Genomic DNA, 13,441 nt, shown 5'->3' with positions numbered 1-13,441 from the left:
TGACTCGACTCTTGAGGGTCCACGGGGATCTGACTCGACTCTGGAGTGACCACGGGGACCTGACTCGACCCTGGAAAGTCAACGGGGATCTGATGAGCGGGGACCTGTCTCGACTCTGGAAAGTCAACAGGGACCTGATCAGCAAGGACCTGACTCGACTTGAAAATCAATGAGGACCTGATCAGTGGGGACCTGATCAGTGGTGACCTGACTCGACTCTGGAGCGTCCACGGGGACCTGACTCAGCTCTGGAGTCAACGGGAATGTGACTCGACTCTGGAGAGTCAACGTGGACCTGACTCGACTCTGGAAAGTCAACTGTGACTGCCATCTTGTGCAATGGTCCTGGGCTGGCGGCCATGTTGTGCAGTGGCACTTGGCTGGCGGCCATGTTGTGCAGTGGTGCTGGGCTGGCGGCCATGTTGTGCAGTGGCGCTGGGCTGGCGGCCATCTTTTACCGTGGCGCTGGGCTGGCGGCCATCTTGTGCAGTGGAGGCCATCTTGTGCAGTGGCGCTGGGCTGGCGGCCATCTTGTTAGGAGACACAGTCGTAGATTCGGACATCTTGTCTGGAGACACAGGTGTGGCTGGTGTATTCCATAAACTATGATGGTGTAGGTACTTGGTGAAACCCCAAAAGGCCAGGACCTCCAGCCCCTTCATCCCCCACTGAAGCAAAGGGTCGTCCAGGCAGTGATTAAATAAGTCCTTTAATGCCTCATCGTTATATTCCAGCCCTACCGCCATGGCCCAAAACACCTGAGCCAGACCACCCACCTCACACCCCCCTTGACGAAGGGTGGTCAAGCTCTGGAGTCTCCTCCTCCGCTCGTTCATGGTTGCTGGGGGAACGGATTCGAATTCCCACACTGCTGAATCTAGGTTTGATGTAGTCCTTCTGTCACGATTCGCACACACAAACAGGGGAATCCAAAAATCATAATCCAGTCAAGCAAAAGGTCAACATCCAGAACAGCAGTCCAAAAACATGAAACACGACAAACACCAGGGAACATGAAAAAGCAGGGTGACATAAAAAAAGGGCTCCATGACAATGACAGAAACAAACAGGGTATATATGGACAGGTGCAAACAATGTGAGTGGAAACAGCTCTGTGCAATGAAGTGATTAGTCCAGATAAGGGCTTGAGTGTAATGCAGTACTAAAGTGGGGTGACGATAAGGGGAAGTGAGACCTCTAGTGGACACCCAGGGATACACAGACTAGACACTGTGACACAAAGAATGTGATAATCGCCTTGTCTGTGAAGTCTGCAAGCAAATGCATCCTACAGTTTTGCATATATAGCGCAAGTTGCAAGTTGTGAATCCACAGGTAAAGGACACTGAAAAGAGGAGCAGAACAGTTTCTAAAAAGTGCTTGCTTTCAATCGTCCCAGTACAAGTAAAATCATTGAAGAGTCAGAGAGTGATTCAGACTTATGCCTTTTTGGACCCAGGTAGTCCAACCTCATTTTGTTCAGAGCAGCTGATTAATGAGCTTAACATTAGAGGAAAAAGGATTAACATTTTTCTCCGTACTATGGGACAAGAACAGTCTGTGTCCTGTAATGTCATTTCTGGTTTAGAGGTAAGCGGTGTCAGTAATACATTCTTCTCCCTTCTTGAAGTGTATACACAGAAGAAAATGCCAGTCAATTTGGAAAATATAGTAATGCAGGAGGAAATTTCCAAATGGCCATATTTGGACAGAGTAAAAATTCCACACATTGAAGCCAATGACTTTCAGAAACGAGCAGTAACTGCAAGGCTGAAATCGGTACTCCCTCTGTTACCGTCAACTGGATTTCTATTAGGAGGCTTGAAGAATTGCTCCAAAGTCAGTATAATCAAGACGTCAGTGAGAACATTGTCAAGAAAGAAGAGATGTCAAGGGGTGACATCCCATTCAAAAAGTGAAACTTGTATATTATATTCATTCATTACACACGGACTGATATATTTCAAATGGTTATTTCTTTTAATTTTGATGATTATAACTGACAACTAAGGAAAATCCCAAATTCAGTATTTCAGAAAATTTTAATATTGTGGAAAAGTGTTAATATTGAAGACACCTGGTGCCACACTCTAATCAGCTAATTAACTCAAAACACCTGCAAAGGCCTTTAAAGGATCTTTCAGTCTAGTTCTGTAGGCTACACAATCATGGGGAAGACTGCTGACTTGACAGTTGTCCAAAAGATGACCATTGACACCTTGCACAAGGAGGGCAAAACACAAAAGGTCATTGCAAAAAAGGCTGGCTATTCAGAGCTCTGTGTCCAAGCACATTAATAGAGAGGAGAAGGGAAGGAAAAGATGTGGTAGAAAAAAAGTGTACAAGCAATAGGGATAATCGCAGCCTGGAGAGGACTTTGAAACAAAACCCATTTAAAAATGTGGGGGAGATTCACAAAGAGTGGACTGCAGCTTGAGTCAGAGCTTCAAAAACCACTACAGACAGAAGTTTGCAAGACATTGGTTTCAGCTGTTGCATTCCTTGTGTCAAGCCACTCTTGAACAACAGACTGCGTCAGAATTGTCTCGCTTCAAAAAGGACTGGGCTGCTGCTGAGTGGTTCAAAGTTAAGTTCTCTGATGAAAGTAAATTTTGCATTTCCTTTTGAAATCAGGGTCCCAGAGTCTGGTGTTGGTCCACTGTGTTTTCTGAGGTCCAAGGTCAACACAGCCGTATACCAGGAAGTTTTAGAGCACTTCATGCTTCCTGCTGCTGACCAACTTTATGGAGATGCAGATTTCATTTTCCAACAGGACTTGGCACCTGCACACAGTGCCAAAGCTGCTAGTACCTGGTTTAAGGAACATGGTATCCCTGTTCATAATTGGCCAGCAAACTCGCTGACCTTAACCCCATAGAAAATATATGGGGTATTGTGAAGAGGAAGATGTGATATGCCAGACCCAAGAATGCAGAAGAGCTGAAGGCCACTATCAGAGCAACCTGGGCTCTCATAACACCTGAGCAGTGCCACAGACTGATCGACTCCATGCCACGCCGCATTGCTGCAGTAATTCAGGCAAAAGGAGCCCCAACTAAGTATTGAGTGCTGTACATGCTCATAATTTTCACGTTCATACTTTTCAGTTGGCCAAGATTTCTACAAATCCTTTCTTTGTATTGGTCTTAAGTTATATTCAAATTTTCTGAGATACTGAATTTGGGATTTTCCTTAGTTGTCAGTTATAATCATCAGAATTAAAAGAAATAAACATTTGAAATATATCAGTCTGTGTGTAATGAATGAATATAATATACATATTTCACTTTTTGAATGTAATAAGTGAAACTTTTTGATGATATTCTAATTATATGACCAGCACCTGTATGTGTTGCCAAACAGAGGTGCAATGGTCCGAGAAAAAGGCTTGAAAGGAAATGAACCGTTGCATGAGAAATATACTGATTTCCTTTCTGATGTTACGAATATGCTAAAAAAGTGCAAGAATAGGCTGCTGTTGTCATGGACAGGATCTTATTGCTGTTTGTCAAAAGGGTGGATTGTGTTTGACCAGATGGATCAGTAATAGTCGCAAAGTACTGCAATCAGTTCCAGAAGAGTACAAAAGACATCCAGTATTTGGATATAGACAGAGACAAGTTGCCTGTAGAAAGAACTTTGGGGCTTCAGTGGTGTGCAGAAGCTTATACATTTCAGTTTAAACTGTAGTTGTAACCCCATCAGTGTATATGGAGGGGTATTTTGTCTACAGTTATTTCAGTTTATGATCCTATGGGATTACCTGCTCCTCTTATGCTGCCAGCTAATTTGCTACAGGAGATGTGTAGACAGAATCTTAGTTGGGATAAAGATATACCACACACTTCAAAGACAATGGACTCTTAAAACCTAATGCTTAAAACCCACGGATTTTGGACAAATCATGCATGCCTGTTTACATAATTTATCAGATGCATATGACATGTTTACTTATCTTAGGATGAGAAACAGTGATGAAAAGGTGCATGAAACATTTCTGCTTGATGAAGCCAGAGTGACTCACTTTAAACCTCTAACCACTCCTCATTTGGAATTAACAGTAGCTGTTCTCTCTGTTAAATTGGATCAGTTGTTGAGAAGGGAACTAAGATTTCAATTGCAGAATTCAGTGTTTTTGGACTAACAGTAAAACTGTGCTTAAGAACACCAAAAAGGAAGACAAGCGCTTCCAAACCTTTGTTGCAAATAGGGTCTCTTACATAAGTGATAGGACACTGCTTCAACGGTGGATATATGTTGCCACCAAGGAAAATCCTGCAGATGATGCTACACGTGGAATGCATATCAAGGCCTTTATGAACAGTGAAAGATGGATTGCAGGTCCCAGCTTTCTTTGGAGAGAAGAAGATTGTCAGTCAGCCGTGAAAGAGGAAATTGTGAACATGCATAATGGTGATCCAGAAATCAAGAAAGATTTTAGGGTGAATACTGTGATCCTGCAGGGTACATAGAATGCCAGTAACTGTTTTATCACACATTTTTCAGATTGGACAAAAATGAAAGTGGCAGTCGTTAGGATACTCAAGGTAAAGAAGCTATTGAATAAGATATGTCTCAAAAGGAAAGAATTACTGTTACTGGAAAGAAACTGCAATGCTACTAAAATAACCATTGATGCACAAATTAAGTTGTTCAAAGCAACTCATTCTTTATCATTGGAAGACGTCTTTGAGGCCGAAATGACCATTGTTTGTTTCAGTCAGCAACAAGAGTTTCAAGACGAGATTGAACAATTAAAGCACAGATCCCATGGAGTCAAGAAGGAGAGCAGTATATACAGATGTGACCCTGTATTGGATGACAAACTCATAAGAGTAGGACGAAAACTCAGGAATGCAGCTATGCCTACAGAATCCAAACATTCCATTAATTTGTCCAAGAATCATCATCATTTAAGTCTTCTTCTTCGTCACATTTATGAACAATTGGGTTATTGTGGCATATGTTGTTCAAATTGAGACAAACATATTGGATTACAAATGCCAATGCCACTGCAAGAAAAGTAATTTCCAAATGTTTTGTATGTTACAGAGGAAAAACAGGTGAGCAAAAAATGGCCGATTTGCCACTTGAACGAGTAGTACACATCATGTCAGATAATGGGACAAACTGCATTAGTGCCAATTAGGGATACATCAATCCGATACTCGAGTCGGGATCGGTAATGGCTCCAATACTGGCATTTTCTGTGGATTGGGTATTGGTCAGACGAGACAAATCCGATATTGTGAGTGTACTATTCTGTGTTATTGTTGAGCCCCACGAAAGGCACAAAAACATTATAAAGCACCAAAACATTTTCAAGAACATATTTCAAGTGTTCTGAAGCTGTTCCATAGTTCAATTAGAGGTACAGATTAATATTGAAGTCATTCATTTCAAGTTCACATAAACTCTTTCCACTGTGGCTGTCTGTCATCCTCCATTCAGAAATCAATCTGCGGGTCGCGTTCATTTACTACAGTCGAAACTATGAAACTCTCTTCAAGAGCGCACAGTAACTGAGGTCTAAAACTGTTCAAAGAAAAGGCTCATTAAACTAACGCACACATTTAATTCACTATGTATCAATATCTCTTCTCATGGTAATAGGGATGTCCGGTTCGTGAATGAATCGTTCGAATTACACCAGTTCTTCTTAGTTTACCGGTTGAACTAGTACACCAAATAGGGCTGAATCGTTTGAAACAGTTTGCATAAATTTTCATACATTTCACTTCCATACATTTTTAATACTTTTATGCACAATCAAAGATTATTGTTCTGTCTTATCTATCATACATTGCTGCCTTAATTACTGTGCTATACATTTAAAATAAACATCTGTTACATTTCTATATACAACCCGAATTCCGGAAAAGTTGGAACGTTTTTTAAATTTTAATAAAATGAAAACTAAAGGAATTTCAAATCACATGAGCCAATATTTTATTCTCAATAGAACATAGATAACGTAGCAAATGTTTAAACTGAGAAATTTTACACTTTTATCCACTTAATTAGCTCATTTAAAATTTAATGCCTGCTACAGGTCTCAAAAAAGTTGGCACGGGGGCAACAAATGGCTAAAAAAGCAAGCAGTTTTGAAAAGATTCAGCTGGGAGAACATCTAGTGATTAATTAAGTTAATTGATATCAGGTCTGTAACATGATTAGCTATAAAAGCTTTGTCTTAGAGAAGCAGAGTCTCTCAGAAGTAAAGATGGGCAGAGGCTCTCCAATCTGTGAAAGACTGCGTAAAAAAATTGTGGAAAACTTCAAAAACAATGTTCCTCAACGTCAAATTGCAAAGGCTTTGCAAATCTCATCATCTACAGTGCATAACATCATCAAAAGATTCAGAGAAACTGGAGAAATCTCTGTGCGTAAGGGACAAGGCCGGAGACCTTTATTGGATGCCCGTGGTCTTCGGGCTCTCAGACGACACTGCATCACTCATCGGCATGATTGTGTCAATGACATTACTAAATGGGCCCAGGAATACTTTCAGAAACCACTGTCGGTAAACACAATCCGCCGTGCCATCAGCAGATGCCAACTAAAGCTCTATCATGCAAAAAGGAAGCCATATGTGAACATGGTCCAGAAGCGCCGTCGTGTCCTGTGGGCCAAGGCTCATTTAAAATGGACTATTTCAAAGTGGAATAGTGTTTTATGGTCAGACGAGTCCAAATTTGACATCCTTGTTGGAAATCACGGACGCCGTGTCCTCCGGGCTAAAGAGGAGGGAGACCTTCCAGCATGTTATCAGCGTTCAGTTCAAAAGCCAGCATCTCTGATGGTATGGGGGTGCATAAGTGCATACGGTATGGGCAGCTTGCATGTTTTGGAAGGCTCTGTGAATGCTGAAAGGTATATAAAAAAGTGAAGTGACGTTCAGCCAAGAATGGTGACCCATACTCAGAATTTGTGCTCTGCATTTAACCCATCCGAAATGCACACACACAGAGCAGTGAACACACACACACACACTGTGAGCACACACCCGGAGCAGTGGGCAGCCATTTATGCTGCGGCGCCCGGGGAGCAGTTAGGGGTTCGATGCCTTGCTCAAGGGCACCTAAGTCGTGGTATTGAAGGTGGAGAGAGAACTGTACATGCACTCCCCCCACCCACCCAGGTTTTAGAGCAACATATGCTTCCCTCCAAACAACGTCTATTTCAGGGAAGGCCTTGTTTATTTCAGCAGGACAATGCAAAACCACATACTGCAGCTATAACAACAGCATGGCTTCATCGTAGAAGAGTCCGGGTGCTAACCTGGCCTGCCTGCAGTCCAGATCTTTCACCTATAGAGAACATTTGGCGCATCATTAAACGAAAAATACGTCAAAGACGACCACAAACTCTTCAGCAGCTGGAAATCTATATAAGGCAAGAATGGGACCAAATTCCAACAGCAAAACTCCAGCAACTCATAGCCTCAATGCCCAGACGTCTTCAAACTGTTTTGAAAAGAAAAGGAGATGCTACACCATGGTAAACATGCCCCGTCCCAACTATTTTGAGACCTGTAGCAGAAATCAAAATTGAAATGAGCTCATTTTGTGCATAAAATTGTAAACTTTCTCAGTTTAAACATTTGCTATGTTATCTATGTTCTATTGTGAATAAAATATTGGCTCGTGTGATTTGAAAGTCTTTTAGTTTTCATTTTATTCAAATTTAAAAAACGTCCCAACTTTTCCGGAATTCGGGTTGTAGATGTATATACTTGTTTTTTCATGAATGTATTTTACAACAATAAAAAGAGCGATGTGTTTTACCAGATTTTAGTCTTATTCACTTTTATTTGTAAATAAAATATTTCACTACATTTTATACAATTATTGCACTCAAGATTTTTTATAATCTAGAGTATATTTTGCTGCTGAATTATTCACTAACCTTATATTGGTATTTTTTAAATAGATTATTATATATTTTCTCATTTGTTATTTTTCATTAAAATGAAGTAGTTTTTATGTAGTAGATTTAATTGGGATGATTTTGGTTCACATTTAACAAAAACCCACCAATTCACCATCTCAACAAATTAGAATATGGTGAAATGCCAATCAGCTAATCAGTTTAAAACACCTGGAAAGGTTTCCTGACACTTAAAAATGGTCTCTCAGTTTGGTTCACTAGGCTACACAAGCATGGGAAAGACTGCTGAAAAAAATGCACAACCAACCGAGAGAACCGCAGCCTTATGAGGATTGTCAAGCAAAATCGAAGAATTTGAGTGAACTTCACAAGGAATGGACTGAGGCTGGGGTCAAGGCATCAAGAATCAAGAGCCACCACACACAGACGTGTCAAGGAATTTGGCTACAGTTGTCGTATTCCTCTTGTTAAGCCACTCCTGAGGCGTCTTACCTGGGCTAAAGGAAAATAAGAACTGGACTGTTGCCCATTGATCCAAAGTCCTATTTTCAGATAAGAGCAAGGTCCAAGAGTCTGGAGGAAGGGTGGAGAAGCTCTTAGACCAAGTTGCTTGAAGTCCAGTGTTAAGTTTCCACAGTCTGTGATGATTTGGGATGCAGTGTCATCTGCTGGTGTTTGTCCATTGTGTTTTTTTTTAAACCAAAGTCACTGCACCCGTTTACCAAGAAATTTTGGAGCACTTCATGCTACCTTCTGCTGACCAGCTTTTTGAAGATGCTGATTTTATTTTCCAGCAGGATTCGGCACCTTCCCACACTGCCAAAAGTTGGATAAATAATCATGTGTTGGTGTGCTTGACTGGCCAGCAAACTAACCAGACCTGAACCCCAGAGAGAATCTATGAGGTATTGCCAAGAGGAAAATGAGAAACAAGAGACAACAATGCAGATAACAATGCAGATAAAGGCCACTGTCAAAGAGACCTTCCATACCACCTCAACAGTGCCACAATCTGATCACCTCCATGCCATGCTGAATTGAGGCAGTAATCAAAGCAAAAGGAGCCCCTACCAAGTATTTAGTACATGCACAGTAAATGAACATACTTTCCAGAAGGCCAACGATTCACAATTTTTTTTTTTATTGTTCTTATGAAGTATTCATTTTTTTTTTTGATAGTGAATTGGTGGGTTTTTGTTGAATGTGAGCCAAACTCATCACAATTAAAAGAACCTAAGACTTAAACTACTTCATTCTGTGTGCATTGAATTGATTTAATACACAAGTTTCACAATTCGAGTTGAATTACTGAAATAAATGAACTTTTCCATGACATTCTAGTTTATTGAGATGCACCTGTAGCTGTTGAGCAATACTTCAAGGATTTGCTGTGCTCATGAGCTTTGAGCTTATATAATAGAGTAATAAACTGGTTGTAAATGTAACTTTTTTTTTCTTCAGTTCGTTCTCCAAAAAACGTCAGTGTTGTTTGTCACAACTTTGTGAATGTCCTCTACTGGAACTACAGTAACCCGACTGAACAGACAAAATTCAGGGTAATGGTCAATCCTTATGAAAGGTATGTGTGTGTTATACAGCTGATCAAGAAAAAAAGTAATTTTTTTAGAAAAAATGACATTACTTAATCACAATCACATTCCTTAATCTCTCTGTCCCATTTTTCTCCAGTGCTTCCCAAACAGTGGACACCTCTCAGACGTACCTTGATATCAGCAGTTACAGCACAGATGTGGAAGATGATTACTTGGTGTTCCTGACAGCACATGATGGGCAAGAGAAATCAGAAAACGTCTCCATCAGATTCACTTACAGCAAAGACTATTTTGATGAGAAGAAACATAAATATAAATGTAAGTTTTCTGAGTATAACTCCAATCATATGGATACAGTATTAGTGTTTATTACAGTATTTGCAAGGCACTGTTGATGATGAAACTATTGATATTTCTCAGACATTTCAGGGCTTGCTTCCTATAAAACATTTGCGGTTTATTCAGGCCAAATCATTTATTCTTAATCCAAACATTTAATTGCCCTTTGGCCAAAGTATACTTCAGTTTTTACACATACACAAGGGACTGCGTACAGTGTGTTTGATGCAAATTTAGTCACCAGATCTCTGTAATTGTGCTTACTTTATATGTGGAGGCCAAACAAGTGCATTTCACAGTAGAAAATGAAACTGAAGAGTCAGAAAAACAACAAAAAAGCAGAGACTGCAACAACTGCACATGCCCACATTGACAAGTGCTTGTGTGAGGATGTTATAAGATAGCAGCCACTTTAGTTTAAAAGAGTACAAAGAGATTTTTATTGATCACAGCCTCTGGTGAACAACATAGCGCAGACACTGGACAATGATGAAACAACAACAACAAAATAGAGACTGCAACAACAATGGATGCTTGAGGGGGTTATGAGATGGTGGCAGCTGTAGTTCGCAGGAATACTAATATTTTTATTGCGCAGAACTTCTGGAGAAAAATAGAGCAGACGCTAGACAAAGATGAAGCATTCTAGAGCACATTGACTGCCTGTGTTCATGCATGCTATCAAATGGAGAATACTTTGAAAGGCTATGGGTGTATTTACACCTATCTTGTTTGATTTGATTGACACACCAGAAAAAAAAAACAACAACATTGTATTTGGTCCGGATCAAATCAAGTGAACTAGCAGACTTTCCTGGCGTGAATACACCCTAAGTTACACGCTAGCATAAACATACAAAAACCAAGTATACCCAGGGCTTATACAACAGCATATCAATTAGCCAGAACCAAAGCCTAAAAGAAAATGAATGTTACTAAATCTTTGACTCTCTTTCTGCTGCCTTCACGCTCTTCTGCTCTTTCTTCAGGAAATGCCAATCTATTTGGATATTTAAGTGTTGTAATGAATTTGCTTTAGTCTATTACCAGATGACTTTTCTATTTCAGTTTTTTCTTTTTATTCTGACTTAATGCAATATTGTCTTTTGCCTGCAGGCTCTTTGGACTTTCCAGCTGTGAATACATCTGTCCACAAAGATGTGATCGAAGTGTCCTTTCAGCACCCTTTCATGCTTTATAAGCAAGAGATTATGAAAGAAGAATTTATGTACACAATCACACATGATGAGGTTGGAAAAGCAGTCACACAGACTCCTCCATGTCCTTATTCAAATGTTAGTCATGTTGGGATGTTGAATTGTTACAATCACTCTGTTCTTTTCTCCTTCTTCAGCAAATGGTAGAATACTCATGTTTTGAGGAGGATGAACTGTGCATTGCAGAAGTCCACTTTAACCAAAGCGTTGCTGGACAGTGTGTGGAGCTGAAGCTTGAAGGGGTGATTGCTGGTATTCCTTCATATACCTACAGAAACATTTGTGTCCCTCAGCAGCCGCCTGAGAACGGTAAAACCATTATCAGTTTCTCATGTGAGATGATGTGAGAGTTGTTCACACATGTTTCCCTGTGTTTGAAATCACTGCCTTAATGTCATATAGTCCACTACATGAGAACGGGGTGAAAAAGCTGTGGCTTAAACCATTTAATACCATGAGCCCCTAAGAGAGTGGCATTGCTGTGCCACTAGCTGAACCAGACAGAACTGCAGTCTGTTTATTGTTTTAATTAATTAATTTTTATGTAATGTATACTACTGAAATATGATTGAAAGTGTCCTGATTTCAAAAAATAGATTGTTTTGCCAAATTATAGCATCTTCTGCATGCAGAAGAGAATTTAATCCCATAATACATTGTAACAAACTTATTGCAGCAAGCCAATCCAAGGCAGTGTATGGCTAAAGCAAGAGAAATGTTGCTAAAATATTTTAAATTCATAAATATATTTCTGAACTTTATCTTTACCTTAAATAAAGTCATTATTCTTTGTGAGAACTAGAGCAGACACTTCATTGAATTGTTCTTGACTTTTCTGTAGACAAAACGGGAATAATCGCAGCTTTGATAGGCGTAGGAACCATTATACTCTTCGTTATCATGGGCTTTGTGTGGCTGCTTTGGAGGAAATGGTCCAAAATCCCCAAAATGCCTCAAGGTTTGGTATGTGTCTTTCAGTCAGTCCTTTCACTTTGTTTTTTCTTCTTCTTCATGATTCTAGAGCTGTTTCTTTAGGAACTGTTTGCAGTGTTTTGTATTTGTGATGTGTCTGGTGATCTGCTGTGGACTCCTGGCAGTACCAAGACTAACTGTTTGCTCCTTTCCATATGCAGTGGTGCATTATCTCCAGGCAGTCTCATACAATGCTTCTTTCCCAACCTGAGCCGACAGACATTTGTCCAGTGACATCACAGGGACATTACCTGACTGAGGAAGACCAATCAGTCTCAACACTTGATGACACCGGAGCGGATCCCCCTGTGGTTTCTGAAGAGGACATGGAGGGTAGCAATTCTAAAGGCATTTGCAGGTCGTCTGACTATGACAGTCCTAAATTCCCACAGGAGATGAGTCCAGGGGACAATACTGAGGGATACGACCCTCAACCTCCAGTGATTTAGGTCTAAACGTGTGTAAGAACACTGGAAGGTTTTTCCATTTCTTGTGGAAAGATGGCTTGTTCACACCAAGTCATTGTCATAATTTTTTTGGACCATTACCAATTTCACACACTGATCAGTAGCCTTGTGTTGTGTGCACAGAAACAAAGCTGTGTACAATGCAGGCAGTGACGTCTGGTTCTCACAGTGGCATGATGTGTTTCCCACTAACCTGCATTAAACTGAATGAATGTGTGAATAAAATATTTTTGCTAGTGAAACAAACAAGTAAAAACAGCAAAAGTAAAAGGTAAAAGTAAAAATATGAAAATGAAAATTAGACTATGTTTTACTTATCCCAGAAGCATCCTAGGTGTATATGACTTTCTTCTTTCAGACAAATCCAGTCTGAGGTATTTAAACAATTGTTCTGGCTATTCCAGCCTTTGTCATTGGAGTCAGTGGGTGTTACAGTCGAACAGTCCATCAAATAAAGCCTGCGCATTCGTAATAAAACGTGCTGCAGACGGCTCCGGGGGATGAATAAAGGCTCCCTGTAGCGAATCCATGAGTTTTTGTAAGAAATAAAAAATCCATATTTCAAATGTAATAAACACTTTTCTCTTACTTCTGCTGACTGTCATACACTGAAGCAGTTCCGGCATATGCATGGCATTAAGTGATTAGTGACGAATGCAAAGAGAAAACAAAACAAAATTAGAAGTACAAACCGAGGATTTGTAAAGTAAAATGTCAGTGTATTTTTATATAAACTAAGAAAAAAAAATATCTCAGAGGCGCACGCACTACACATCCCTCATCAGATTGCCCTACCACTGTAAAATACGCATGTAGGATGACTTTTGTTTTTAATCTGTAGCTCTTGGACAGATGTTACAATTGTTGAATTTTAATTTATTTTAAAAGATTAGTAATTGCGATTATGTATAATAATGCATAATAATATAAACAAGATGAAAAATTCATTAATTCATAAATTAATTTTAAAAGTTCAAAATCATACGACACAGAGGCAGAGAAT

The 13,441-nt window shown here is 39.9% G+C and overlaps 1 protein-coding gene across 1 annotated transcript in view; it reads left to right on the top strand.

Annotated features, from left to right (window-relative positions):
* LOC132156634 (interferon gamma receptor 1-like) overlaps window positions 1-13,110 on the top strand; it is a 49,476-nt gene extending 36,366 nt beyond the window's left edge. Inside the window, exons 2-7 of the mRNA XM_059565574.1 lie at window positions 9,352-9,469; window positions 9,580-9,761; window positions 10,899-11,032; window positions 11,137-11,308; window positions 11,841-11,962; window positions 12,133-13,110. Of these exons, the coding sequence (XP_059421557.1) occupies window positions 9,352-9,469; window positions 9,580-9,761; window positions 10,899-11,032; window positions 11,137-11,308; window positions 11,841-11,962; window positions 12,133-12,420 (1,016 nt within the window). The 3' untranslated portion in view covers window positions 12,421-13,110. The remainder of the gene's footprint in view (window positions 1-9,351; window positions 9,470-9,579; window positions 9,762-10,898; window positions 11,033-11,136; window positions 11,309-11,840; window positions 11,963-12,132) is intronic.
* The last annotated feature ends 331 nt before the right edge of the window (window positions 13,111-13,441 follow it).

Source organism: Carassius carassius, chromosome 14 (assembly GCF_963082965.1).
Source record: "Carassius carassius chromosome 14, fCarCar2.1, whole genome shotgun sequence".
Lineage (NCBI taxonomy): Eukaryota > Metazoa > Chordata > Actinopteri > Cypriniformes > Cyprinidae > Carassius > Carassius carassius.
This window is presented reverse-complemented; position numbering and strand designations above follow the sequence as displayed.